The sequence below is a fragment of the Phoenix dactylifera genome, chromosome 17 (genome assembly GCF_051530095.1).
Source record: "Phoenix dactylifera cultivar Ajwa chromosome 17, Ajwa_hap1_PhDact_Kaust_v1.1, whole genome shotgun sequence".
NCBI classification, from domain to species: domain Eukaryota; kingdom Viridiplantae; phylum Streptophyta; class Magnoliopsida; order Arecales; family Arecaceae; genus Phoenix; species Phoenix dactylifera.
The window spans coordinates 9,335,498-9,363,312 of record NC_143206.1 but is presented as its reverse complement, the minus strand read 5'-3'; the positions used below and the strand labels follow the sequence as shown (position 1 = coordinate 9,363,312).

The 27,815-nt window shown below is 36.3% G+C and overlaps 2 protein-coding genes across 3 annotated transcripts in view; both read right to left on the bottom strand.

Moving 5' to 3' along the window:
• The window catches only part of LOC103699094 (endo-1,3;1,4-beta-D-glucanase-like), a 40,627-nt gene extending 21,483 nt beyond the window's left edge, over positions 1–19,144 (bottom strand). The window contains exons 1-2 of one of the 2 annotated variants that reach the window (XM_089928304.1): positions 18,916–19,111; positions 89–12,570 (exon numbers count right to left, since the gene is read on the bottom strand). In XM_089928304.1, coding sequence (XP_089784430.1) covers positions 11,471–12,570; positions 18,916–19,066 — 1,251 coding nt within the window. In that variant the 5' untranslated portion in view covers positions 19,067–19,111 and the 3' untranslated portion in view covers positions 89–11,470. Of the gene's footprint in view, positions 1–88; positions 12,571–18,915 lie in introns of those variants that run through there. The other variant, XM_039132834.3, reaches the window with a different exon arrangement.
• A 4,068-nt stretch (positions 19,145–23,212) lies between these two features.
• LOC120112863 (putative serine/threonine-protein kinase PBL7) lies at positions 23,213–27,815 on the bottom strand. The gene is made up of 6 exons (XM_039132835.3): positions 26,754–27,815; positions 26,384–26,625; positions 24,977–25,368; positions 24,759–24,891; positions 24,174–24,263; positions 23,213–24,043 (listed from the first exon to the last, which is right to left on the bottom strand). The coding sequence occupies exons 1-6, from the start codon at positions 27,055–27,057 to the stop codon at positions 23,882–23,884; spliced, it is 1,323 nt and encodes a 440-aa protein (XP_038988763.3). The 5' UTR covers positions 27,058–27,815; the 3' UTR covers positions 23,213–23,881.

The window sequence follows — 27,815 nt, the reverse complement described above, 5'->3', positions numbered from 1 at the left end:
ATAAAATTATTTTAAACCTTATTTAAAATCATTAAGAAGATTAGATCTTCACCTTGTGCAGGTAGATGGTCTCCGCCAATCTGATTCACGTGGATTTGTAGAAGGTTCGATGGAAGCCGCACACGCGTCCGGCCTCTACGGGTATCCACACGAGGTAATGATTCGATCGAACCTACATATCTCCCCGGGGTGCTAGCTCCCTTGCAGAGATGGCTTTTGATGGCTGAAGTCCTCCCTTTCAATCAACTCTTGAATGCCTAGGGAGATGGAGGAAGAAGGATGGATCAAAGGGAACAAGAACAAAACACTTTCAGCCTTTTCCCTTTTCTTTTGTTGGAACCAAGAATGAAGAAGGAGGAGAGCCACCAAGGATTCTTGTTCCTCTTCTCTTGCTTGCGGATGAAATGAGGAGGAAGGGGATGTTTTTGCTGCCGTGAACACCAAAAGAAGGATAAGAGGAGGGGCCAAACCCCTCCTCCTTTTATTTCTCCATGAGATAAGGATGAGCTCCTAATTTTTAGGAGCTCACCCTTATCTCCCCAATTCGGCAGCAAGGAGGGGCTTACGCCCCTCCTTTTTCTTCATCGCAATTCCCAAGGGGAGGGGCGTGGGACTCTCCCTCAAGTCCAATTATATCTCCCATTTAATCATATTAAAAGGTGATTTAATTTGGGTCCATTGCATGAGTCTAATCCTAGTCAAAATAGGATTTTTATGAACCCATTTCAATTTCCTCCAAATCCTAATCTAATTAAGATTTAATTGAACCATGACTCTATTGAACTCTTCAATCCTAATCCAATTAGGAGTCATGAAATTAATTAGATTAAATTTAAAATTAATTAGGACTTAAAATAATCCTAATTTAATTAGGACTTATTAAATTTCAGCCCTAAGATAATTAGGACTTTAGAAATCCTATTTCAAATAGGATTTTAATTTAATTTAAAATCCTAATCCAATTAGGACTCCAAGGATCCTACTCCAAGTAGGACTTATGATCAAGTCCAATTAATTAAATTTAATTAATTAAATTAAATTGCAATCCGATTGCAATTGTTCCTTCTTCCAACTACTAACTCTTAGCGGGTTATCCATTTATCAATCTAATTGATTATTTGTGATTCCTAATCACATTCAACCATCGGATCGGTCATTAACTCTAATGTGTGTGACCCCATAGGTTCCATTCTGAATGGTAGTGAGATATATTGCGATCTCTATCACAATATCATCGAAAACTCCTTTCAATGGGTTGAAACAATTTCAACTCAACTCATCAGGGTTTATCGACCATCAAGATGATCCCTGTGAGTCTCACCATCCACCAGTGACACCTAGCAGTATGTAGTGGCCACCCAGCAGAATAGAATGATGAACCTCTAGGTGCAGTTATCGTATGATACAGTCCTTCTATCGTGGATCCCTACAGACCGGAGGTCATGGATAACTCGTCAAACCCCGTCGTCTGTCATATGTCTAGATTTATTTGATTTGAGTTCGATAGTGAAAAACTCTTTCTCCACTGTATATTACTGCCCTGGCCAAGGTCTTAGAACTCAGTCTAATAAATCACATAGGATCACTCCTCATATATCAAGATCGATAGATTCCATGTAGGTGTGTACCCTACTTCTACATTAAACTTACTGCAGCCAATCTACACTACAAGGACCCATATGACTAGAGACCATGTGTATGTGCAGTCAAACTACAATAACCTCACTGTGAGCAGCCGAAGCACCGCAGGTCAAAGGACCAGTCATACACTGCAACATCAAGCAAGTCACTGACGAGTGGATAGACATCCAAGTGACTTCTTGTCTTGGTCACGCTCAGTACCCTTGTTCTCTAACAAGCACCTGCACTATCACTTCAGTGTCCCTATACTGTGGACTCGAGTCTCGTCCATCTATAAGGAAAGCGATCTGTGCACTGATCGAATCGATCACCGTCCTCGTGATGGTCCATTGATCAGGAGCATTTAAAAATTAATCACCAATGATACATGGCTCAAATTCTCAACTCTTGAGAATATGTATCATCATCTTATTAATTTCTTGGACGATTCATAGACACATAAACAATATGAATGAAAAGATGCCCATTTATTATTCAATAATAATAAAGTCAAGTACAAATTTATGTCCCAGAATTAATAATGTGTCAGCCAGATTGGCTTCTAGGGCATACATTTAACAATCAGAAGAAAGATCCAAAGCTAAATAAGGTAAGCTTCCTCTCTCTTGCCTCATTTCCTCCATTTTTTGGCTTGAAAAAATAGCTCAAAAATTGCAAAACAAGGAGAGACTATGCCAAATTCTCGATTTAGACTTGATTTTTTATATATTGTAGATATATGGCCGATCTACATGCTGACATAAAAAATTTTAAGTTTTAGATTATATATAATTTTGAAAAATAAAAAATATATTCTTAGATTAAAAAATAATTATTTAAAATAAATAAAAAAGTAAAAAAAATGTAAAATTAAAAAGGTATTTAAAATCATGCAAGCTACTCTTCATAAAAATTTGGTGTCCATTCATTCAAGTTTTGATGTGATCATGCACACAGTAGCCTACGCTTAAATTTGAAAAAAATTGAGAAATAAGTAGCCTTTGATGCATCTGAATGCCTAAAAAAGTGTATGTAGCATCCATTATTGGGTTCTACATAAATCTGAGCTGAAATAATTTTTTTAAAATAGTAATATTTAAAAATTATTTTTAAACTCAAAAAATAATTAAAAATATTTAAATAATACCAAAAATTATAAAAAATTAATAGTATGTTTTACATAATTTAAAAGTAATTTCTGAGATAAAAATCATATTTTTCTAAATTTATGATATTTAAATATTCTCTCAGAGATATGATCAAGAGGTGCTTAGACGAGGCCACTACGCTACCCAATTAACTCGGTTAGGAGGGCGATATACATTCTCTCAGCATAGCCCAGCAGATGGGCACAAAGGGTAAGAAGGCAGCAGCTACCCAGCACACCAAAAAAAAATAAAAGGTACCTACAGTTCCAATGGAGAGTGTGGAGAGAGAGTCAGTATACTCGGATTCAGAGACCAGGAGCAACAACAATGATAGTTTTGATAGCCATGAATCTACCCGTCAGAGAGGGAGTGGAGGACAAAAGATCACTGTTTATGAGACAGCCACATGGTAGTCTTCGATTCATTAATGAGTCCCAATTTATGTATACTATACAGAATAGGAACCACGATGCACGATCTGGTAGAGCCCGCGAGGATATGATTACATATAGAAGATGGGCTCCTCGAAGTCATTCAGAAGAATATGATGCAGCTGCAGATGACCTTGCACATAAAGTAGGATCTATAGACGGACCAGGTTCTAAATCATCAATTGAATTCTATTACCCGCAGCCATTGGCAGCCTAAGATCCATATGGATACGAATATGAATCTGGTGCGTATGAGGCATCTTCTGGTGGCTACTATCCTATGCAGCCCGGAGCATCTTACGGGTCGAATTTTGCTGCCAGAATAATTGGATGGGCTCCTCCACAACCTTTTTATCAGCTAGAGGATACGTCTTAGAGTTAGAGCTTTAGCAAGAGATCCGAGATTGCTTATAACCTGGCATGCGTTCATTATGAGATGAACGTACAAGACTACAATGCCGCTTGATTAGATGGATGGATTGGTGTGCCTCCTAACTATGCTGATGATCTGGATGTCTACGAGAGGTATCGCCACTCGATCTAATTTTAGATATCAGTATGTATGTTGGACTTTAAATATATGTAATTGATTGTATTATTTTTAATTTTTTTACGTCACTACTTGATTTGAAAATATTTTATGTTGTTCATTTTATAATTTGTATCATTTTAAAACAATAAGATGCATCATCTAGGAGTTATAGAAACATCAAAAAGCATCAAATTAGACTTAAATCCATTAAAAAAGTTCAAAAAGAGTGATTACTAATTAATTTTATTTTGAAAACTCTCAAAAAAATTGGGTGGGCCAGTACTGAACTGGCACTGAATCGTATCGGGTGACGACCGGTATGGGTCCTAGTACCGGTTCGGCGGACCTTAGTTGGAAGTACCCTAAAGATCATCAAACTCATGAAGGAACAAGACCATGCCATAGGCCCTGAGAAAAGCTAGTGCTTCTTTAGGAACTGAGACATGGCATCATGTGCCCTTGGCCCAATCATATACCTCTACCTTTAATGAGATTGCTAGAATCCACCAATTTTAGCTCCTCATCAGGATTCCCTAGTGAGACATTTTAGACACCCTCCAATGAACAACATATTTCAGTTCCCATAGATCCAACTCTGGGAATGTAGGATGGGCACATAGGCTGCTACTAAGCTCATCATATCTCTATCTTCAATCTGCATGCTCCAACTATGGGGTTTATTGTCACTCTATCGGCTATCCCACTATTTTCATGAGAGACAAGGAAATGAGAGGGGATCAAGATATAGGCAAAAGTAGAAGTTTACATAGTTCATGTCTGTGATCCATTGTTAAATCACCCACTGCTAGATCAAGTGGGTTCAACCAATCAATTGGGAATGATTAAAGTGGACAGAGCCTGAATCGGATCACTTCCTCTATTGAATCTACCAATCACCATTGATTACCAAATGGGTAGTGCTAGGTCGAGTAAATGGAAGGATGGGACAGCATAGAGAAAGGAGCATTGTCCCAATCCTCTGATCTAATTAGTGTTGCCCAGTAGATACAAGCCAAGAGGGGGGGTGAATTGGGTCTTTCAAAACTTTTATGCTACTTCTAAAACTTTTTGATTAGCTATGCTAAGTTGTATAGATGCACAGTGAAAGTTAAACTTAGCAAGGGTTTGATGTATAGACTTCGACTTGATTAAATATGCTTGCAACTAAAGGAAGTGCGGATAAGAATTAAGCAAGCAATTTATCTAAGTAAGTAAGTGTGTTAGTTAGACAATAACTAGAGGCATTACAAACACAAAGGACATATAGTGGTTCGGTGCACCCCAGCACCTACATCCACTCCCCAAGACCTCTTGGGAATTTCACTATAATCCTACCGATTACAGCCGGTTGTTTTACAAGCTCACAACCCAACTTGTTGTTTTACGAGCGCACAACGAACTCGGTCGGTTTTCCCAGGCTCACCGACTAGAACCACTCCGATTGTTTTTCCGGGATCACAATCGAACCCTACTCGTTGGTTTTACCCTCGGCTCACCAACAAACCTAACACAGTTGGTTTTCCCTTTGGCTCACCAACAAACCTTACACAGTTGGTTTTCCCTTTGGCTCACCAACAAACCTTAACCCCTTAATTCAATCCCTTGATTGAATCAAGTTACAAGATATTAAAACAAAGTATAAAACAAAACAAAGCTTCTTAAACAAGCAAATATGACAATATAAACAAATAGAGTAAAGAGAAGCCCTCAAACGAGTTTTGAAGATGAAGGAGCTCGGCTTCTTCTTTACTTGACCCTCTTCTGATTTGGCACGAAGTAGAGGATCACCGAGGCAGCACACGGATGGAGAGGAAGCTTTGGGATTCACTTGGATGCTCTTCTTCTCTCTATTTTACTTTGAATGGCCCTTTTGTGCTTATGGAAGATTTCCCTTGTAATCTCTTTGGAATCTCTTTCCTAAATGATCTCTCCCACTTCCATCAGTTCTCTCCTAGCTCTCTTCTTGTTTTTATAGCTTTAGATGGCGTGTAAACAAGAATATAGCCGTTAGAGACAAAAATAGAGCCGTTGGACACAGTCTGCACTTCCTGACAATATTACCGTTGGGATTGGAGTCGACTCGCGCGATCAGGAGTCGACTCGCCTGTTGCAGGAGTCGGCTCGTGCTTTACTGGAGACGACTCGGCCACTGTTCTAAATTTGAATTAAAGTGCATGCCTTGACTGGGAGTCGACTCGTCTTAACCTGGAGTCGACTCGCCAACTTCTGGAGCTGACTTGGCAATTTCGGAGTCGGCTTATCCACTGAAGTCCGTGGATCCAATTTTGAATTTGATCCACTCGAGTCGACTCGACTGTCCTGGGAGTCGACTCGAATCTCAGAGCCCGAACTCCCGATCCTCTGTCTTTTGGCTCATCCAGTCTTGGAGTCGACTCGAACTTCCTCGGAGTCGACTCGGCTCTCAGTTTCTGAAAGTTGGTCTTCTCCCTTTTGACGTGAAGCTATCGTGGAGTCGACTCGAGCTGTCTGGGAGTCGACTCGAATCTCAGAGGCAGTAACTTGATCTTCTGTCTGTTGATGGTCGCGCAGTCTCGGAGTCGACTCGTGCAATGCAGGAGTCGACTCGAATCTCAGAGTCCCAAAAATGCTCTCTGACTTTTTCTTTGTGTTCCGCTGAGAGTCGACTCTTGCTTTCTTTGGAGTCGACCTACCAACCATCGGAGTCGACTCGCGTTCCACTGGAGTCGACTCGAATTTCAGACCCGAAAACTGCTCTCTGACTTTTCTGCCTGTGACTCCTAGGAGTCGACTCATACTTCCCCGGAGTCGACTCGGTAAACATTGGAGTCGACTCGAATTCCTCAGGAGTCGACTCGAAGACTATTCTTTTGAATTTTTTTCTTTGATTTTACTCCTCCAATTTGAATCCTTTGAACTTTAAGCTTGGGCCAATAAATTGTAGCTTTCTTCCAACTTGAGAGCTTTGGAGGCCTTCTTGTGTTCTCCCAACTTGCTATGTTCCTTGCAAAATAAATATCTTTCTCCTTGCAACATAAACATTAGTATCTATACTTCAAGGTTTTGTGATCATCAAAATCAATCTATGAATCAATCTTTGGGTCATCAATCTCCCCCTTTTTGATGATGACAAAACTTGGAGTATATGCAATATAAAAGATATTGATTTCTAGAAGTAATACATAGCTAAGTTGCATGAAGTAGAAAACATATATATGTAAAAACATACTTCATGATAATGCTTTAGATTTAATCAGCTTAACACAATTAACATATTTAAATTTTAAGCTGATTTGTATTCAATTCAAAGTAATAAAGCATTATGAGTATATATAGCATATACTTAGATATTTCTCCCCCTTTTTGACAACATCAAAAAGATAGTGAAACATTAAGCACAAAGATCAGAGCAGAACACATCGAGTGTGAATTCAAGAGGTTTTCTAATTTGATACCACAGATAGTTTTCTAATCAAGTGTAGGTGGAATCTTCCTTAGGTTAATTCAAGACATGAGTGGAAATCTAACCTCTTCAATAAGTATGAAAGCTTGTTCATTTAAGACCTTTTGCCCAATCTATTAAGTATTTTGAGAGCAATTTAATTAAGTTTCAGAGTAAAAGATCAAAACTTATATATGTGAAAGACATATCATCATGTTGGATCATTAATTCTTCTATGACTTCAAAGTTCTTCTATGATAATAAGAGCATTGGAGCACAAATACCAAAATATGAAATCATGCAATTTTTTGATACATCTTAGAGCTCTTTTAAAGACTTTCTTTTATTTCTTTAGAAAGTAAGCACAATTTGATACATAAAAATATGAATTGGCACACAATTTAAGTTCTAAAGATCAAGTCAATTAGGACTCATTAGTGAATATCAAAATAGGTTTTCTAAAAGATGCTCAAGAAAATTTTACACGTTATTCTCCCCCTTTTTCATTAAGTTAGAGGCTCTTTAAGCTCAACTTGCAATTTGGTTCATAATTTATGCATAAGATATACTAACCAAATAACACGCCTCAAGGTGTATCATAAAGATTTTCAGATTAAATTTCAGATGATACATATTGGAGAGTATTAGGATCATTTTTCATTTTGTATTCTTCCTCTCTCCTTTAGTTATAGATATACGCGATTAAGTTCTGTGAGACCTCTCCTTCTGAAATTTTCTTTCTCTCCCTCTATTGATCATTCCATTTAAGAGTTTAGAATTTGAAGATAATGTTCAATAAAATTGTCAATCTCAAAAATATATTTTCTAGAAGTTTCAGCTCATTTTCATAAGACTCAAGGTTTGAGATAAGACAGCCTTTATAGAACTCATCTCAAGGTATAAACTCATTATATAATTAAAGCAAGTCGTGCAATATAAGGAAGTTCATTAAAAACAATCCATAAAAAAAGATACTGAATATCTGAAGCTCATCTTAAATCACTAAGATTGAAAACACATATTTCAATAACATTAGAGCACTTTCAGAATCTTTATATTTAATATTGAGTTTCGATACACAATGGAGGATATTTTAATAAGTATTAGGACATTATGTATCAAAGTTAGGCAAGTAGAAAGATAGATCAAGATTAATTCATTCTGCCTAAATAGAGATATCTTTCTCTTCTTCTTTTTACAAATTTAATTAACTTTCAGATTTTAAAGATGATTGGGAACGACAAATCTGAAATTTCTTTTCAATAATACCCAAAAATTTATGCAGTATTTCAAACATTCAATTAAATTATCTAAGCATGGAGCATTACAAAATATTGAGAACCCATAATTCAAAATATCATTACACATGCAACATATATTATGTGTTAAGTCATGCATTAAGAACAAGCATGTCAAGGATCAAAATCAATTCTTTTCAAATAAACTCCCCCTATTTAAATATAATCTTGCATTGATTTCATCCTTAAGGTGTGTTTCCAAGTGACAAAGGAATTGAATTGATTCTTCTTATATATTTTCATTTACTTTGTCTTTCATTTTTACTTTCTTATGCTCTATACTGTATTTGCTCCCTATCCGGTGGAGTTGGAAGGGGCACGAGGTACTACCACTAGCCTCCCTCTTGTGCCGTCCCTAATATGCCCTACACCGAATAGTTGGGTCAAATAGTGCCGGGTACTACCACTAGCCTCCCCATTGGCACCATCCCTATGATGAGCAATATAGAAAGGTTAAAATGTTTACTTCAAACTCTTCCTGTTTGAGTGTAATTAATTATAGATTTTATCCCTTCCAAATGTGCCGAATATATTATGCTTGTTTTGCTTTTCCTTAAGATTGAAGTACTTGCCTTTGCTCAGATTTTTCATCTCTTGAACAATGTCCATTTTCTTTTCTTTATCTCTCTCACTTTTTGTTATTCTCAAGTAATCTACATGAAAGAGCAGAATAAAGAAATAATCTTATGTATCATATAGATGTATATCATGCAAACAATATTTTCATTGTGTTCAAGGATTCATAACTTCTCACAAGTTATTTTACATCAAAATTTTAAGCATATACTTGTGTATTTCATGGTTATGATATAGGCAAAGGTGCATTTTAATTTGAGCAAACCATGAATCAATTTCTGAAAGCATAAGTCAATGAATACATATATGGACATGATATCAAACGATTAACAATTAATGATTTTAATCATGTCATAATAAGATTTAAAGTTATTGACTTTGCTCAGCTAATTTATGAGAAAGATATCTAGAATTACTTATTCATTATATGTTCTTCAAGCCAAACTAGATTTCTTATGTGTGAACTTTTGGCTGAAGAAGATCCTCTCTCTTGTTTGCATATGAATGTTTATTGTATCTTATGTGGAGGTGTCCTTCAAGCTAAAATCACTCATTTTCTTGCTCAAGGATTCTGCATTATTACCAAACTCCTTTTCTTTCTTGAAAGAAAGTCTTTAGTTTCTTTAAGATACAACCCATTCATCCAACATATTTCTAACTAGATGACTCAATTTAAGATAAGATAATAGTTGAATATTGAGTCACTTTACTCAAGAGATTGCCTAAATATAAGCAAGCACATATCACTTGAACTAAAGAAATAGTTTCATTAACCAAGATAGTTCAAGGACAAGCATGTGAGGCAATGGAAAGATTTATCAAGGTCAAATCAATTTCTTATTTCCAAAATCAATTTAGTTTAGATTCTATTTGCTTAAGATAATTATCAAGCTTTTGATGCTTGTTTCAAATCATATAATGCTTTATCATATTTGTAATGAGTGTTTTCAAATATGGTGATTATCTAACATATATAAAGTAAGCACATAGGAGTCCATTCTACACACTCATTTGATAGGATATAACGTTTATAAAGCACACAAATGATAAAGGTGATTTTTACTTCTAATCATGCAAGAATCTTATCAAGATCTATTTCATCTTTTCTTGATTTAATCTTTTAGTAGTCATCATTAAGTGTATATCTGAAAAATCCAATTTGGTTCTAATTAACAAGTTTTTCAGATTGTTATATGTAAAAGATTTAACCATATAATTTGATTTTAGTATTTTGATAATAGATCATTAGTCTCATAAAGAATAAAATGAATTGATACTTCTACAACTAGAATTTTTCATGAATGTTCTATATGCTTTGCTTGATGAATGATATCCAAGGATAGAAATATCTTTATTAGATTTGGCATTATTTTTCAAGAGAACATATCAAGCATAACATGTACGACTGAAAAATATGAGAGATACGCAATAGTTCGTTTTCTATTTTTCAGAAGATCAAAAGAAGTTTTCATCAAAGATAGATCTAATAGAAGTCATATGTATGACAAGCAGTGATGATAGCTTTTAAAAATCATTTAAGAAGATGACTATCATACAACATTGCCTTTTTCAATTCTTCAAAGATTCTATTAATCCTATTTTACCTAAGGTGTCCTTGGTGCTGAAATAATCGAATTTAATATTATTTTCTGTGCACAACTTGACATAAAATTGGTTTTCAGAACTATGCCATGATACATTACTTTCATAGTTTGCAAACCTTTATCATTTGATCGCTTTTTGTGAGTTTGTGCCAATGCAGAAAATATTTCAATTTGAGTGCCAAGAACAAGGCTAATGTAAGCTTTTGAAAACTTAGTGTTGGAAATAACATCTTTAGATTTAGAAATTGATTCTTGTTTGTTTCCTTAGTTAACATACATAGCAAACTTTGACCTTTAAGAAGATAATTTTAAGTAAGCCAATGGCAAGGTCTTTTGAGATTAAGTACATACTAGCATGAGTTGATTTTGTATGCTAAAGATGGTTTCTTTAATCTTGGTATTCATAGTGCATATATTCAAAAACATACCAAGTACACATTATCATATCTATGATCAATAAACAATAATGCCATGGATAAAAACTCTCAATCAAGCATATAGAGAATTCATAGAATTATTCTTAATAAATTAATCATTTTGCAACTTATCCAATAGTGAGTAAAGTATACTATAAAATGAAGTGATTTGATTATATTTCCAAAAGTATTTTCTATATCTCAAAATTGATCAATACATGCAATTCATATTTTAATCGAATACTAAAGTAATTTCAATATGAGAGGATGCAATAATAACTTATATCATTATTTCTTTTATTTAACTCATTCTTCTTAATTACATTTTAAATTCAATTCCTTAGCACATGTCTAGAGCACCCATTGTTTAGATAACATCTTTTATTAGAACCTTGGATAGCTAGACATACTTGCTGAAGAATAATCATATTTTCAACTTAGGAACCCAAGCTCTTTTGGGTCCTTGTAGGTTAGCTATAATTGTTCCTTTTGTAACCCATATTTTCTTAATAGCTATTTTGTCCATGAATTTACAGATTTTAGGATTACAAGGGATGTATTTCTGTATCCTCTTGTTGAATTTAACAAACTTAGATCGAACATGAGTAGTAGAAAAACTTTCGGTTTTCTGTTTTTCCCTTTTAGGTTCATCAAATTTGTAATGTATAGATTTAGGAACAACAGAAGAGATTTTACTTAGCTTTTGTTTATCAGTATTATAAGAATCTGTTTTAGAATAATTAAAAACTGTTTTAACAAACATATTCTTAAAAGATTTTTGGGTGTACCAAGGTTGATATCCTAATGTAGCTTTATCAAATTCAGCTCTTTGATTATTTATCATTAGGTTCAATTTTTCAGAGCTGAGGGTAAATCTTTCAACAACAGGTCTTAATTTGTCAACTTCTTTAGTTAATCTTCTGTTATCTTCTGAAAGTAATTCATTGTTTTTCTTAAGTTTATCATGACTTTTAGTGAGAGATTGATCTCTTTGATTTAGTTCTTGATTTTCTTTCATTAAGATTTCAGTTTTACTAGTTAGTTTCAGTTTTTCATCTATTAGAATTTGATTTTCTTTTGAAATTTTCAGATTTAGTTTCTTAAGATTTTTATTCTTTACAGCTAATTTTCTACATTCACTATACAAATCGTGAAAAGCATTTAATAATTCATCATAAGAGAATTCGTCTTGAAAATCATTTGAGGTAAAAGTAGATTCAGATTTTACCTTGTCTTCCTGTGCCATAAAGCACAAGTCCGTTACCTCTTGTAGTTTCTTGGAGCTAATATCATCATTGTTGCTCCTAACTTTTATTTTATGGCTTGACTCTTTCTTGGTCAAGGCTTTCTTCCTTTTTATCTCTTTCTTCCTTTCTTCTTGCTTCCTCTTTTTCTTTGTCTTTAGGAAGCTGATTTGCCTCGGAGTCGACTCGGACCTTATTGGAGTCGACTCGGTTATCTTGAGGGTCGACTCTGAAATACTTGGAGTCGACTCGACTGAGGTGGGAGATTCAACACCTTTTTCTGCAGTCTCATTGTTAGAATGTAATTGAAGCACATGAGAGCTAATCTGAGATTTATCATAAATATTTTCTAAAGTATCCCAGATCTCCTTAGCAGATAAGCATGCAGAAATTTCATTAAACTTTGTTTCTTGAATAGCACAATATAATATGTTCATAGCATCAGCATTCAATTGTGCTAAGTCCTTTTCATTAAAAGTTTGAGAGAGTATGTGAAGATCATTTATTATGATTTTCCATAAGTAATAGTTTTGTGATTGAATAAAGATGCGCATGCGTATTTTCCAATGTGTATAGTTTATGCCATTAAATAGTGGAGGTGTATTAATTGATTGTCCTTCTCCTAGAAAACTATCTATTTGAGTTGTCATGATCTTTGGCTCTTGATCGTGAGATCAATGATTAAACTTAGAGCACCTGCTCTGATACCACTTGTTTCCCAGTAGATACAAGCCAAGAGGGGGGGTGAATTGGGTCTTTCAAAACTTTTATGCTACTTCTAAAACTTTTTGATTAGCTATGCTAAGTTGTATAGATGCACAGTGAAAGTTAAACTTAGCAAGGGTTTGATGTATAGACTTCGACTTGATTAAATATGCTTGCAACTAAAGGAAGTGCGGATAAGAATTAAGCAAGCAATTTATCTAAGTAAGTAAGTGTGTTAGTTAGACAATAACTAGAGGCATTACAAACACAAAGGACATATAGTGGTTCGGTGCACCCCAGCACCTACATCCACTCCCCAAGACCTCTTGGGAATTTCACTATAATCCTACCGATTACAGCCGGTTGTTTTACAAGCTCACAACCCAACTTGTTGTTTTACGAGCGCACAACGAACTCGGTCGGTTTTCCCAGGCTCACCGACTAGAACCACTCCGATTGTTTTCCCGGGATCACAATCGAACCCTACTCGTTGGTTTTACCCTCGGCTCACCAACAAACCTAACACAGTTGGTTTTCCCTTTGGCTCACCAACAAACCTTACACAGTTGGTTTTCCCTTTGGCTCACCAACAAACCTTACACAGTTGGTTTTCCCTTTGGCTCACCAACAAACCTTAACCCCTTGATTCAATCCCTTGATTGAATCAAGTTACAAGATATTAAAACAAAGTATAAAACAAAACAAAGCTTCTTAAACAAGCAAATATGACAATATAAACAAATAGAGTAAAGAGAAGCCCTCAAACGAGTTTTGAAGATGAAGGAGCTCGGCTTCTTCTTTACTTGACCCTCTTCTGATTTGGCACGAAGTAGAGGATCACCGAGGCAGCACACGGATGGAGAGGAAGCTTTGGGATTCACTTGGATGCTCTTCTTCTCTCTATTTTACTTTGAATGGCCCTTTTGTGCTTATGGGAGATTTCCCTTGTAATCTCTTTGGAATCTCTTTCCTAAATGATCTCTCCCACTTCCATCAGTTCTCTCCTAGCTCTCTTCTTGTTTTTATAGCTTTAGATGGCGTGTAAACAAGAATATAGCCGTTAGAGACAAAAATAGAGCCGTTGGACACAGTCTGCACTTTCTGACAATATTACCGTTGGGATTGGAGTCGACTCGCGCGATCAGGAGTCGACTCGCCTGTTGCAGGAGTTGGCTCGTGCTTTACTGGAGACGACTCGGCCACTGTTCCAAATTTGAATTAAAGTGCATGCCTTGACTGGGAGTCGACTCGTCTTAACCTGGAGTCGACTCGCCAACTTCTGGAGCTGACTTGGCAATTTCGGAGTCGGCTTATCCACTGAAGTCCGTGGATCCAATTTTGAATTTGATCCACTCGAGTCGACTCGACTGTCCTGGGAGTCGACTCGAATCTCAGAGCCCGAACTCCCGATCCTCTATCTTTTGGCTCATCCAGTCTTGGAGTCGACTCGAACTTCCTCGGAGTCGACTCGGCTCTCAGTTTCTGAAAGTTGGTCTTCTCCCTTTTGACGTGAAGCTATCGTGGAGTCGACTCGAGCTGTCTGGGAGTCGACTCGAATCTCAGAGGCAGTAACTTGATCTTCTGTCTGTTGATGGTCGCGCAGTCTCGGAGTCGACTCGTGCAATGCGGGAGTCGACTCGAATCTCAGAGTCCCAAAAATGCTCTCTGACTTTTTCTTTGTGTTCCGCTGAGAGTCGACTCTTGCTTTCTTTGGAGTCGACCTACCAACCATCGGAGTCGACTCGCGTTCCACTGGAGTCGACTCGAATTTCAGACCCGAAAACTGCTCTCTGACTTTTCTGCCTGTGACTCCTAGGAGTCGACTCATACTTCCCCGGAGTCGACTCGGTAAACATTGGAGTCGACTCGAATTCCTCAGGAGTCGACTCGAAGACTATTCTTTTGAATTTTTTTCTTTGATTTTACTCCTCCAATTTGAATCCTTTGAACTTTAAGCTTGGGCCAATAAATTGTAGCTTTCTTCCAACTTGAGAGCTTTGGAGGCCTTCTTGTGTTCTCCCAACTTGCTATGTTCCTTGCAAAATAAATATCTTTCTCCTTGCAACATAAACATTAGTATCTATACTTCAAGGTTTTGTGATCATCAAAATCAATCTATGAATCAATCTTTGGGTCATCAATTAGGTTTTGATGTATGTTAAATGTAAGAAGTGGTTGCACTAATATGTATACTCCATTAACTATTTTGCCCTTCCAGATTTCTTACAAAATTTGAAAAACAAATTTCTTTGTAGTGAAGTAAATCCAAGCTAAAAAGCCTCAAGAAGGCATTGGTACTATGTTTTGTTTGTTAAAGACTATTCTTACTTGGCTATGTGTGATGCCTTGCAAATCTCAAATATTCCCTGATATCTCTGTATCTTCACATAAGGTTTATTAGTTGCGTGTGTATCTAGGTATGTGTCTTTATACTCATACATGAGTATATGTATCTTTGTGTACATGTCTTATCACTTTGTATTTCCCTAACATGTATGTTAGCACACTAGCACAATTAATACCAATAATTTGCACACATGTGATAAGTAGTGACCATCCCAAAACATAAGATTTCTAATTTTTAGGCCTTTTTAATAGTGTAGGTCATGATCAACAATGTGAGTCTTCAATTTTTAGGCACTTTTCAGGATACCAAAAGACATCATTCTTCCACCATTGTGCTTAGGAACAAGGAAGAACACTATAAATGCTTTGGAAGTAGATGGGTACCTATTGGAAAACCAGAAAGCTATTGCTGATCAGTTTCATTCTTTCTACAGCAACCTTCTTGAAAAATTAGAGGGTAGCTGCATCACTGTAGACTGGGTTTCCTTGTACACATAGATGGTAGTGAATATTTTTGCTCTTAATAATATTTTTCATGAAAGAGTTTAAGGGAGCTTTGTTTGCTGTTAATCCAGACAAGGTGACTGGCCCATATGGGTTCCCTTTCTTTTATCAGAAGCACTGGCACCTCTTACAAGATAACATTTACCGGCCTATGCTTGATTTGTGCAACAGAAAAGTGGAGATGGATAAGATCTTGTAGGATCACAAATCTATTCCTTGGTTTTTAACCTTAGGATAGATATATAATACAAATAAATTGGTAAGATCTTTTCAAATTCGCCCATAACAGGGTTTTACTGATAATTAGGTTCGAGACATCCAAAAGATTCCGGAATCTATTTTTAATTACTCCTTTTAGACAAGGGAACTTTTGATTAAGAGGTTTTATATAAGTACTAGCTAAGATTAAATATAATCAGAATATTAAAATAAATATAACTTTGTATAATTTCAATCAGGTTATTGTGATTTAAACTAAGTTAGACATAACTTTTAACACTATGGACTTAGATTAGAACTGAATACATATTGCACTCTATTAATTCTTCTTAATATTTTAAGAATTCATTATCATTGTTAGAAACAACTGTCCTAGTTTGCAAGTTTGATTTGATATCATAATTTTTGATTTGGTATGCATAAGTTTTATTAATGAAGTCCTTGAAATTCACAAGGATAATTTTAGTTTCAAGGAATAGAACTTTATATTCAAGGAATAATATCCTGCACACTTAAATGAAGTTTTATATCTTCAACTTCAATAAAATTTTTTGGAGTAATCCTTATATGAAATCCAACAAATATATGAATCCATATTAGATAATTTTTCAATAAATTATACTTAATATATTTTTTCTAAATTTTATTCAAATTAGTAAAATTTCTTAGAGTGAATAAAAATGAAATTTCACTCTAGAATTTAAGTGATAATTTTGAACAAGAATCCCATGAAGATATAAAAAGCAAAACTTAAATAATGTTTTGTCCTAAGAATTTTGATTGAATGAGATTGACATCCCATAAAATTTTGTTGTATTTCATATATGGAGCAATACTCCTATATTGAAATGAGAGTAGTATCAGAAGAACTAAACTAGTACTTCGCTTATGGAGCAGTGCTCTTCTATAAGCAATGCTTCATTACCGAGCAATGAGCCTACATGAAAAATATCCATGAGAGTGGAATTTTTCATTAAGATTATATTGAGGGCCATTCGAACAGCCATCGTACATCAAGTAACCAATGACTTGCCAGCCATTAGATCTACCATAACTTTATATCAATCAATCAATTACACAATAATTCAGACCATCGAGCAATAAGCAGAATATGGACCATTAAATTTAGTGTAGGTTTTTTTATATTAGTGAATCAATTAGTAAATTTGAATCACCCAGTAAGAAATGAACAATCTTTTAACCATTAGATCTGTCACAGGGCTTTATTCAAGTATTTAGCTTAATAAAATCACTCCAAATAGATTTCTTATTCCCTCACCACTCTTATCCCTAAGGAAAAGTGATTCCTCTTAGATGAATTACAAACCTATGTCCCTACTCTGCTGGTACTATTCATGCTAGACTGACGTGAGCTACCGTTGTACAGAAAAAAAAAAAAAAAAAAAAAAAAAAAAAAAAAAAAAAAAAAAAGAAGAAGAAGAAGAAGAAGAAGAAGAAGAAGAAGGTATGTTAGAATTTTTTCCAAAGTCGTAACCAACATCCTAAATAGCTACGTTCATTCCAATGAGGTCTTTTCTTCCTCCAAGCAGCCGAGAAGAGAAGGCACTATTTTGAAGCAAGACTTTACAGAGTCCTATGATAGACTTTAACTTTTTGCTTGAGGTGCTTCCGGTGAGGGAATTTGGGGCTCTATTTGAGGTTCAGTAAGACCTCTATTCTTCTTAATGGACAACGAGGGAGAACAATTGTATGTCGCAAGGTCTTTAGGCAACGGGATCTGCTTTTCCCCCTACCTTTTTGTTTTGATCATGGATGTCTTCAGCAAGATTCTATTGAAAGCTAAAATCGAAGGAATAATCAGAGGACTGAGACATGCACATGTAGTGGGAGGTCTCACCTACCTATTAGTATATGGGATTATATCTTAATTTTCGAAGGCTGAAGAATTGCAGATCCATAACCTCAAGATCATTTCGTATGGGTGGGAGATCATTTCTAGTTTTGAATTAACTCTAGGGAAAGGGGAAAAAAAAAAGCTTGTTGGTGATGGCTGGGTAACAGGCAGGGCAGAGAGAGCAGGCTAGCTGGGCTGTTGAACTGCAGTTTGGGTTCCTTTCCAATAACTTATTTGGGTCTAACCTCTGCATCACAATGCCCTCCTAAAGATAAGATGGAATAGAGACTGGCAGGGTGGAAGGATGCTTCCTTGTCATTAGAGGGAACGTTGGTGTTAGCTAATGCAGTCCTTTCAGCCATTCCTACCTACTGGATGTCAGTATTATGGATACCAACCTGGGTGATGAAAGGAATTGATAAAATGAGAAGAAGATGTTTGTGTATAGAGGTAAAGAAGATGCAGGGGATAGCTTTTGTTTAGTAGACCAGACTAAACTGTGTTCAGGAAAGGAATAAGGAGGACTCATGATCAAGTCTTTAGCCCAGTTCCTTTAAGAGAGAGAGAGAGAGAGAGAGAGAGAGAGAGAGTATATGAAGGCTCATGCGGGCATGTGTTTAGTTTCACATCGATTATTCGTTGGATAAATTTTGAATACTCACATAAAATAAAATAAAAACGTAAATAATACCTTCTGACTAGCTATTTTGAATGAAGTTATGAATTGTCGCAGATGGTATAACTTATGTAAACTAAGAGACACTGTGACCAGCTATCTGGCTAGTTATTTTGGGTGAGGTCAAACAAACTTAAAAAAAAGAAAGAAAGGAAGGAAGGAATGAAGGAAGAAAGAAAGAAAAAAAGCATACCAAATATAGAGTAAAAAAAGAAGACAGTGATGCACGTGCTATACTTCACAAACCACCATGCCAAATTCTCTAACCTTCATCCCAGAAACAGAAGGCAAAAAGAAGGAATAGGTGAGGGAGGAATTACCAAAGACATCGGAGAGAAGGAAGATGGCGAGTTTGGAGTCTGATGGGCCGGCGGTGTAGGCCTTGAGGCCCCCCAGGTCGTCCACCACGCACCCTTGGCCGCTGGCCGGGTTCAGGGTGGGCGGGTTCGCGCAGCACTGGGAGCTCGCCATCTTTTGAGATCGCTTGGTGGAAACGACGCAGCTGAGCTCATCTATAGAGGGCCAAACCGGGAGGCTTTAGAGGCTGTGACATCACGGCTGAGATCACCATCTCAGAGGCCGTTCGCTTATTGTTAAAATCACAATAATAAAATAATTTCATGGAAACATTAATTCATCAGTTTAGAAGTAGAAATAGTAATATTTAAAATAGCAGCCATTAGAATGGGTCTCCTCCATTACATCATCTATAAAATAACAGGAATATGACAACCGTATACCGGTCCATTATAAAAATAATAATAATAATAATTGTTATCTCAGAAGCCGTTCGCTTACGTCTCCTACGTCGAGCCAGAAGTCACAGGCGGCTCAGAACAAGGTCTACGTCAAAAGAGATGATGCCTGCTGACGTCTTTTACACCTTCTTCAATATAAAATATTATCTTTTCAAGGTTTAAAATTTTTTATTCAATTTTCTTTCAAAAATGATTTACAGTCCAAATAAATAATATTTTTAATTTAGAAAAAAGTGGGTGAATGGAAATATTGCACAGTTTCTCTTTTTTTTATTTTCTGTTTTTTTTATACATTATAATAAGCATTATAGCAATTTTACTCAACGTTAAAAAATTGATCTACTATTTTTAAAATGGATAACAGTCGTAAATATTCAAAATCTTAGGCAGGATAGAGGCCAAGACCAGATTTTTAGACCTGACAAAGTTTGGATAATGACATTCAATTATAACAGTTTTAACACATTATTTGATCAAATAATGGCCATTATAACATATTATTTAATGTTATAACACGGCCTGTTGTAACACATAATAACGATTATCTTTTTTACTTATGTCTTATTGTACAGTCTAAAAAAATATATATTTTTATTTTATAAATAGCTTCAAATTCTGCAAACAAAATAGGTCAAATGATAAGAATGAGGCCAAAAAGAAATCCTAGACACTACAGAAACATCTGGCATTGCTGACACTTTTTAATAGATTTGCTAAAGCGTCGCAAAAGTGTTAGCAATGCTATCCTGGAAAAACAACTTTACAATGCTTTTGTTTTGTATCGTGAGTTATAACAAACAACGCTTATAAGCCCCAAAAGGCTTAACAGGAGGAGAGGTCAGATATAGCATACCCGATTCTCAAAGTTAGTTGTAATAAAATTTAGGTGGAATATGATATGCAGTAGAGTAGTGGGTAGTCTGCGTTAGCTTGCCGAATAAATTTTGAAGGGATAACGAAAACTTATTTTAGCGCTATTGAAATGATGGGTGTTATTCCATGGAACTAAGGGTTTTTGGTGTTTAGTTGAGGTGTCAAGGTTGGGGGATAAATGCAAAAGATTTTATTTTTGTTGAATTTATTAAAAAAAATTATCCTCCCACTTTATTCATGACTGAATGATGGAGACAAAAAAAATTATTAGAAGGGATAACTTTATTAATTTTCTATGGCATGCATCATAAGTCATGTTTATGTTGCTTTGATATATATATATATATATATATATATATATATATATATATATATATATATATATATATATATATATATATATGTGTGTGTGTGTGTGTGTGTGTGTGTGTGTGTATATATGCGCGCGCGCGCATGTGTATAGTTATGTATTTCGAATTACTGGATATGATCTATAAAGCCTTACATGTATATAAATAAAAAAATGATATGTTTTGGAGACCCCTTGCATATCCATCAAGTCATCCTAAGCATGCCCAAACATGTGCTTTGATTCCAAGGTACAATGTTTTGGTGTTGGGATACTTATGAGTTTTAGATCCTTGTCTATAAGTCAAGAGGTCCCAAAATCGTAATGTTGTATCAGAGAATGAAAAGTAATAGCTCAAAACAATTTGATGGATAGACAAGTTGTCTCTAAAGTATATGATTTTTTTGCTTGTATGCATTCTAGGCCACATAAATTATGTCAAATGGTTTGAGTTCTCATTGACAAACTTCATGTCCAAATTTCGTATTGTTTGCAAATCTATATCTGCATATGTATATATCTACATAATCACAATCATGTATATCTGTATATGTATATGTTTCACTACGTCTTACTCTTGATTCTTGGGTCAATCTACAGCGATACAACCAAATACGTTCCACTTTTGAAGACAAATAGGAAGTGCCAATCATTGAAGAACCTCACAAGAACCTACTTAGGGTGAGTTATTTTTGTTTTTATTGCATATGCAACTTCTGGTATTACATAAGAACTTGTTATGCCATTCCCTGTATCTTGTATTTTAATGGATAAAATGACTTTTAAATTTTAAAGGCTTTCACCAAACCAGTACTTGAAATGTCTCATGTTCTTCATTACTCTTTCTGACTTCAGTTTTCTGCTTGATGGTTTTCTGAATGACACCATTCTAATGTGATTATTTGGGAAGATACTGCAGTATAGAAAATTAAAACAATCAAATTGTCTATCGTACTCTTCGTTAGTAGTATTCTAATACAAGGTGCTGAAAACCAGTTCATCGTTACCCTGGTCTTTTTTGTCTCATCGCGCGTAACACATGGGGCAATTTTCATTGCATATAAAGCTTGATTTCATATTCTCAATTATCCCATTCATTCTTCTGATTCTTGGACCAAAAGCTCTTGAATATTGGAAAACAGTAATCGGATGTTGTAGACTTGTAGTTGTTATGTTCTGCAAATTATGCGACAAGCTAGTCAATCTAGAGAGTGCAGGTCTTCTCAATTCACTTAAAGCACAAGGAAACCTTGGATTAAATAGCCACCTGTGTACTGATAAAATCCTTGATTGTTGCAGATACGAGATATAATCTGGCATACATGAGCTCTAAGAGGATTGCATTGCTGTATTAAGGCTTTACAAGAGAACGCGATTTGACATGCACCATATTGAAGGGTTTTGGGGCAAAATTACACCCACAATTTGATCTTGAAAGTTTAAAGAAGCATTTGCAAATGTTATCAGATGCCCTTCCCGAGATGTCAACCGTAGGATATCCATGTTGGTGTTTGGATATAAGACAAATGTAAGCTTATTGATTCATCTTTGTTAAACCATCGTGGATGATAATTCGGGAAGCTTTCCATTATACACTAAGGGAAGTGTTGGTTTTCTATACTGCTCTCAGAAAATTCACTAGACAAGTCGAAATGAGTTAGGATGGTCAATTTTGAAACCATAGAGGAAGTCAACTATCATCAATAAACATGACCTTTGATGCCATGGTATGGTGCATAGGCTAAAATGTGCAACTTGCAGTCCAAAGCAAGCCTTAACAAGCGTTTGTCTTTGAACAAATCCTAAAAAATTCCAAGCATATTCAAAGAGTACTAGAATAGCTAGTCTCACATAGATGACATCTTATTAAGAATTCTATAGGTCATGTTCTTATATAAAGGTATGGTTACTGGTGAGCTAGTGTTCTATAAAAGATTCAGCTGCATCGTGTACTTGAGGCTGAATTTCCAAAAATTCAGAAAAAGGGAATTCAATAAGCGAGCCAAGCATCATGTTCGGATATCTTAGGAATTTTCTTACACAGGGATCAAAGAGAATACTTGCTCCACTGAATACTGATTATTTTCCTTCCAAACGGCAATCCATGAAGGCCTTCGAAGCTACAAGCTTCATCCAAAACGACATAGATATCATTTGGTTTATAATATTACTGCTACAGTGCAGATGCCAGATGTTGTCATTCTTCTTAGTTAACCTTGCTTCTCTAATGCGAAGACTATTGAATCATCACTTGAATCACCAAAGAGGAATCAAAGGAGACTTTTATCTAAGCATCATGTCGAGACCATAAATCTATTAGTTGTTTTGATCAAGTATTCTGTTCTTTGATCATCATGTTGAGGATACATATTTCTTAGTATGTAGTAATTCTGCACAGCCTATTTCTTTCCATGAGGATTCATATATCTAAGCATCGTGAAGCCTATTTCTTTTCATGAAGCTATGCTCAGTGCCTGGACAAGCTCATTTGGTGCAACTAGCTAGGTTGAATGTCTTAAGAGATAATTGATTAACCTTACATAATTGTAGTAATTCTGCACAGCCAGTAGGAACTACATGGCAGAAAAAGGATAGAACTAGAGAATGAATAATACCAGACATCTTTTTAATGTTGGCAATCTTATGCAAAAGATGGTAGGGATGTGTAAATTCTGAGGTTAATTCACAAGTTCTCCTCTGGCTATATGTTTGTCGGATAATTCTTAAAGCTTATCTCTGCTTGATATTGCATTATGAAGTCATGATATTTATGAGACTGATTGATTGCAAGATCAACTCTCAAGAGCCTTAAATCACCAACATCTCACCTGATCTGGGTCATTTGGAGAAGCTCTTGGCATCAGATATGAACATACAATTCTTACCTTTTTTTTTCCCTCCCCTCCTTTTTCATTTAATGCTTGTAGTTGTTTGACTAAGAAAGCAGATATATATGATACAACTAGTTGAACATATTTTTGAGCATTCAAATAGCCGAACATATAATGGAATGTTGCAGTGCTGCAAGAACAACATTGGTTCTCTGATTCTTCTAAACTTAACTTTTCAAATTGTTATCCATTTTGCATATAATACATGGAATCCTTGATAAGATCAAAAAAGAAAAAAGTAATACTTGCAAATGCTACATAGCACATTTTGATGATAAAGCTTTCGTCTGTCAAATGATATCAAGGTTGGATTTTTTTTTTCATTTTTTTTAAAAAAAAGCTCTTACAGTGTGCAGTTATCTCACAAAGATTCACATGATTGATTGTACAATAGCCAGTGGTAACTCAATCTGGATTATGATATAGGAATGGCAATTTGGTGGTGACATCTTGAAGGAGTAGTAGGGCAAGATGTGACCGGGTTTTTAACTAGAGGGATTAAAGATTGAACCACATCCACCATGAGAGGCCGGTAATCAGCTTCTGATTGCACGCATACAGCAGCAATTGCAGCAATCTATCACATAAAAATATGACATGATTATAAACTGAAGGTCTTGTGAAAGTTGCAGAACCTATAAAAATAACTGTGGTTGTTATCGCCTATGAGCTGATGGCGCTTATGTTCACAAATCTACTGAACTAACCTGAATTAACTCTTTCTTTGAAAATTGGCCTTGCAGAGCTGGATCCACCATTTCCACAACTTTCTCTCGGTTGGTAAGTCGAGGAAGAGCCTAAGATATTAAACATAGTTAACTAATAGAAATATTACTTGGTCCATAAACTATGAAAAAAAAAGGAGAAGTATGAATTCTTCGGTCACCAACGGTGCTATGCCAAATACTTTCTCGAAATGGCATTTTCTTTGGAACTTTGTTACAAGGCAATCTCATGAAGCTCTGATATGCAAGCAGGCAACAAGTTAATAACTTTCTGTCATACAAAATGTCCTCTCCTTTGACAGTTGAGTTGTTCACTTCTATGATGGCATGGATGAGTTGAAAAAGATACTTTTGGTAAATCTGGTCCTTAGAGTCGTAAACTAGTTATATGACAACTTTGAACCTTTGAAGTTTAGTAGAATTAACCATGTGGCATCTTAGCAAAATGGAGCACAATTTAAGCATCAAAGCTCTACTTGAATAACTATACCTGTAACCTTACTTGTAGTAGCGAATAGCTGCTGGAAACTTTAGAGGAGCAGAAAGAGAGCACAGAATTTCACATACCCATGAGACAAGAACATGTTCTCCAGGAGGCCTTGTTGTATCAACTGGTCCACGGCCGGTCAGAAGCTCAAGAAGCACCACGCCATAACTGTAAACATCTGATTTTGTAGTCAACCTGCCAGTTGATGCATACCTACACCGACGAAATAATCTCCATGAGTGCAAATTAAACCGTATGGACTGACAAAGACAATAAGGATGATTTGCTGATCACTCACTCGGGTGCGACATATCCAGAAGTCCCCAGAACACGGGTCAGGACCTGACCATTAATCTTATCAGAGCCTACTCTAGCCATGCCAAAATCAGAGACCTTGGCTCTATAATTCTGGTCCAACAAGATGTTGCTGCATTTAAAACCTCTGTGAATAACTGCTGGGACAGTGTGCTCATGGAGGAACTCAAGGCCTCGAGCGCAGTCCAAGGCAATCCTCAGCCTGGTGCTCCAATCAAGAGGCTGGTGATTCTTGTTTTTTGAAGCTGAGTGGAGGTGGTGTTGCAGGCTGCTGTTACTCATGAATTCAAACACAAGGAGCCGATGGTGTTGATCAGCACAGTAACCAAGTAGCCTGACCAAGTATCTAGAGGTTAATCCGCTTAAAAGGTCGACCTGCATTGATCAAAATCATAGTGTTATTTTGGTCATTCATCATGATGATACTCTCAAGAGAATAGCTTGTAGAGCTGATCATTAGCACAATTAGCTGCAAGCAGCAGTGAAAGTTGCAAATGTAGTCATCCACTAGAAGAAACCATGGTTGGCAAAAGGGCATGCTACCAATGGACATTGATGGTATGACACAATCTTTTTTTCTCGAGGACGCACCAAAGTTTATCGCCAATTAGTCTTGTCCAATTAGAGAAAATAAGAGGAGAATATGATTTTCCAACTTAGGATTAATTTTTAATGGATATCATAATTTTCTTGGTCCTTTGAACCTTGAAGTTGTTATATACAATGTTTTTACAGAGATTTCATTGTTTTGGCTCAAAAGGGAAAGATTATTGACAAAGGGAAGTGCATACCGTGCTATATGGTGAAATCATGGTAACAATTGGTGGTGGTTGGAGTGGAAGAAAGTGTAGTAAGGTTCTGAAAGCAGGGGAGTTGGTGGGATGTAGCTCAGCTCATAACAATTAGAATCAAGAATTTTGACCCAAAAAAAAATAAAATAGAATAATCCACTGGGATTTATCCAAAAAATTCTAACTAATATGATAGAATTTGTGCTATGCTTATGCATTCATCGTTTTGCGATAACGAGTTCTAGGTGATAAAGTCAGGAGTAAAAGAAACTATATTGAGGATCCAAAAGGAGATGCAGAAAGAGAAGAAGAACAAGAAGAAGAAGAAAAAAGAAGTGGAAGTGGAGCACTGTAGATGCAGCATTTTATCTGTATTTCTTCTTCAATCATTTGTAATGAGGACTGATTTTTTTTATACCCAAAGATTAGCAGAAATGGTATCAAATCTATTCTCTAGGAGAAGTCCAGCCAAAGTACCCAAATTTCACATAAAAGAAGGAAATGAATATATCAGAAGGCTCAAAAGGTTGGCAACCAAAAGAAAAAAAAGTAAAGAAAAAAACAGTTTAAAGCGTAAAGGAGTGAGTGGTGATACTTACCTCCATCCTGAATTCCCTCTCCCCCTGCTTTCCCTCCCTATGCAACAGCTTGATTGCTGCAACAGTCCCATCACTCAAAGTTCCTCTGTACACCACACCAAACCCTCCATTCCCAATGACATTGCTCTCACTGAATCCATCTGTGGCCAACTCAAGCTCCTTATAGGTGAAAACCTGGGCTTCTCTTTCCCTATCTTGCAATGGAAATCCCAACCTCCCGCCATAAATGCAACTCCTAACATCTGATTTACAAATCAAACACAAATCACAACAACAAAACCAACAAGACAACCCCATGAGATCAGAAAATATACTCGCCTTACAACCATAATTCACACCATCCAAAATTTAAACCAAGTATTTCAGTTACCAGGGCTATAACCGATGGCGTTGGCATTGATATGAAAACCACACTTGGAAAGCTGCTTCCTGTCAAAGCTGTTCTTCCTGAAGCTGCTATTGTAGCTGCTGCTGTTCTTAGCCTTTGCTCTATGAAATACTAGCAGAAGTGAGAAGGCTACAAGTAGTACAAGAACTACAACAATGGGTGCAGCAATAAGTATGGTGGAATTCAAGGCAAAGATCCCATGGTGGTGGCTGTGTTGGGAGCCATGGTGGCTACTAGCATGGAAAGAAGGAGGCTGTGGAGGAGGAGCAATAGGTTGGATTGCCATCAACTCCCACGAAGGAAAGACTAGAGTTGGAGAAGAGAGATTAGGGAAGGGGAAACGTGTACTGATAATTTAAGGTTGGAAGCATGTAGTGCGTTGGATTTGGGAGGAGCTTGGCTTCCTCAACTGGGGGGTCAACCTGTACAAAGTCACACATGAATCCAAGCTTCTTTCACATGCATTGCGCCCACCTTCCCTGAAATGTTCTTGCCCCTCGCTCATTCTCGTGATCTTTAATTTTTGGAGTTTACTCGATCCATTAATTTGTCCCTTCCTTTGAAATGTGGGTGCTGGTGGCTCCTCCCTCCACCTATTCAACGGTTTCCATTAATGTGAAATGCCTTTGTTCAGCTGGGGCAGTAAATGCGCTACCCCTGCCATGCTAGTGCTGCTGCTGATTTTTTGATGGTTAGGACTTGGGACCATAATAACTTCCCAGTTCCAGCTGATTTCTGGATAGGCAACCACATCAACCAAATTAATGGAACTTTACTGTTGATGTCTTAGTGATTACAAAATGGATGACTTATCCCTTTGCTGCTGCTGCTGCTCAAAATTTGACTTAACAGATAAACAGGTTGACTGGTGAGTTGTTTCGCCAAGTGAAGGTCTGCAACCACAAAAAATGATCAAAGATCACCGGAGCGTACCTGACTAGGAACTTTCCGATGCCTTAGTCAGGCAGAGTTTCGAGAAGAAATAGGAAAGATAAAAGAGAGAAAAAAGTTTTAGAATATAGTGATGGAAGTTTTCTTTGTCAT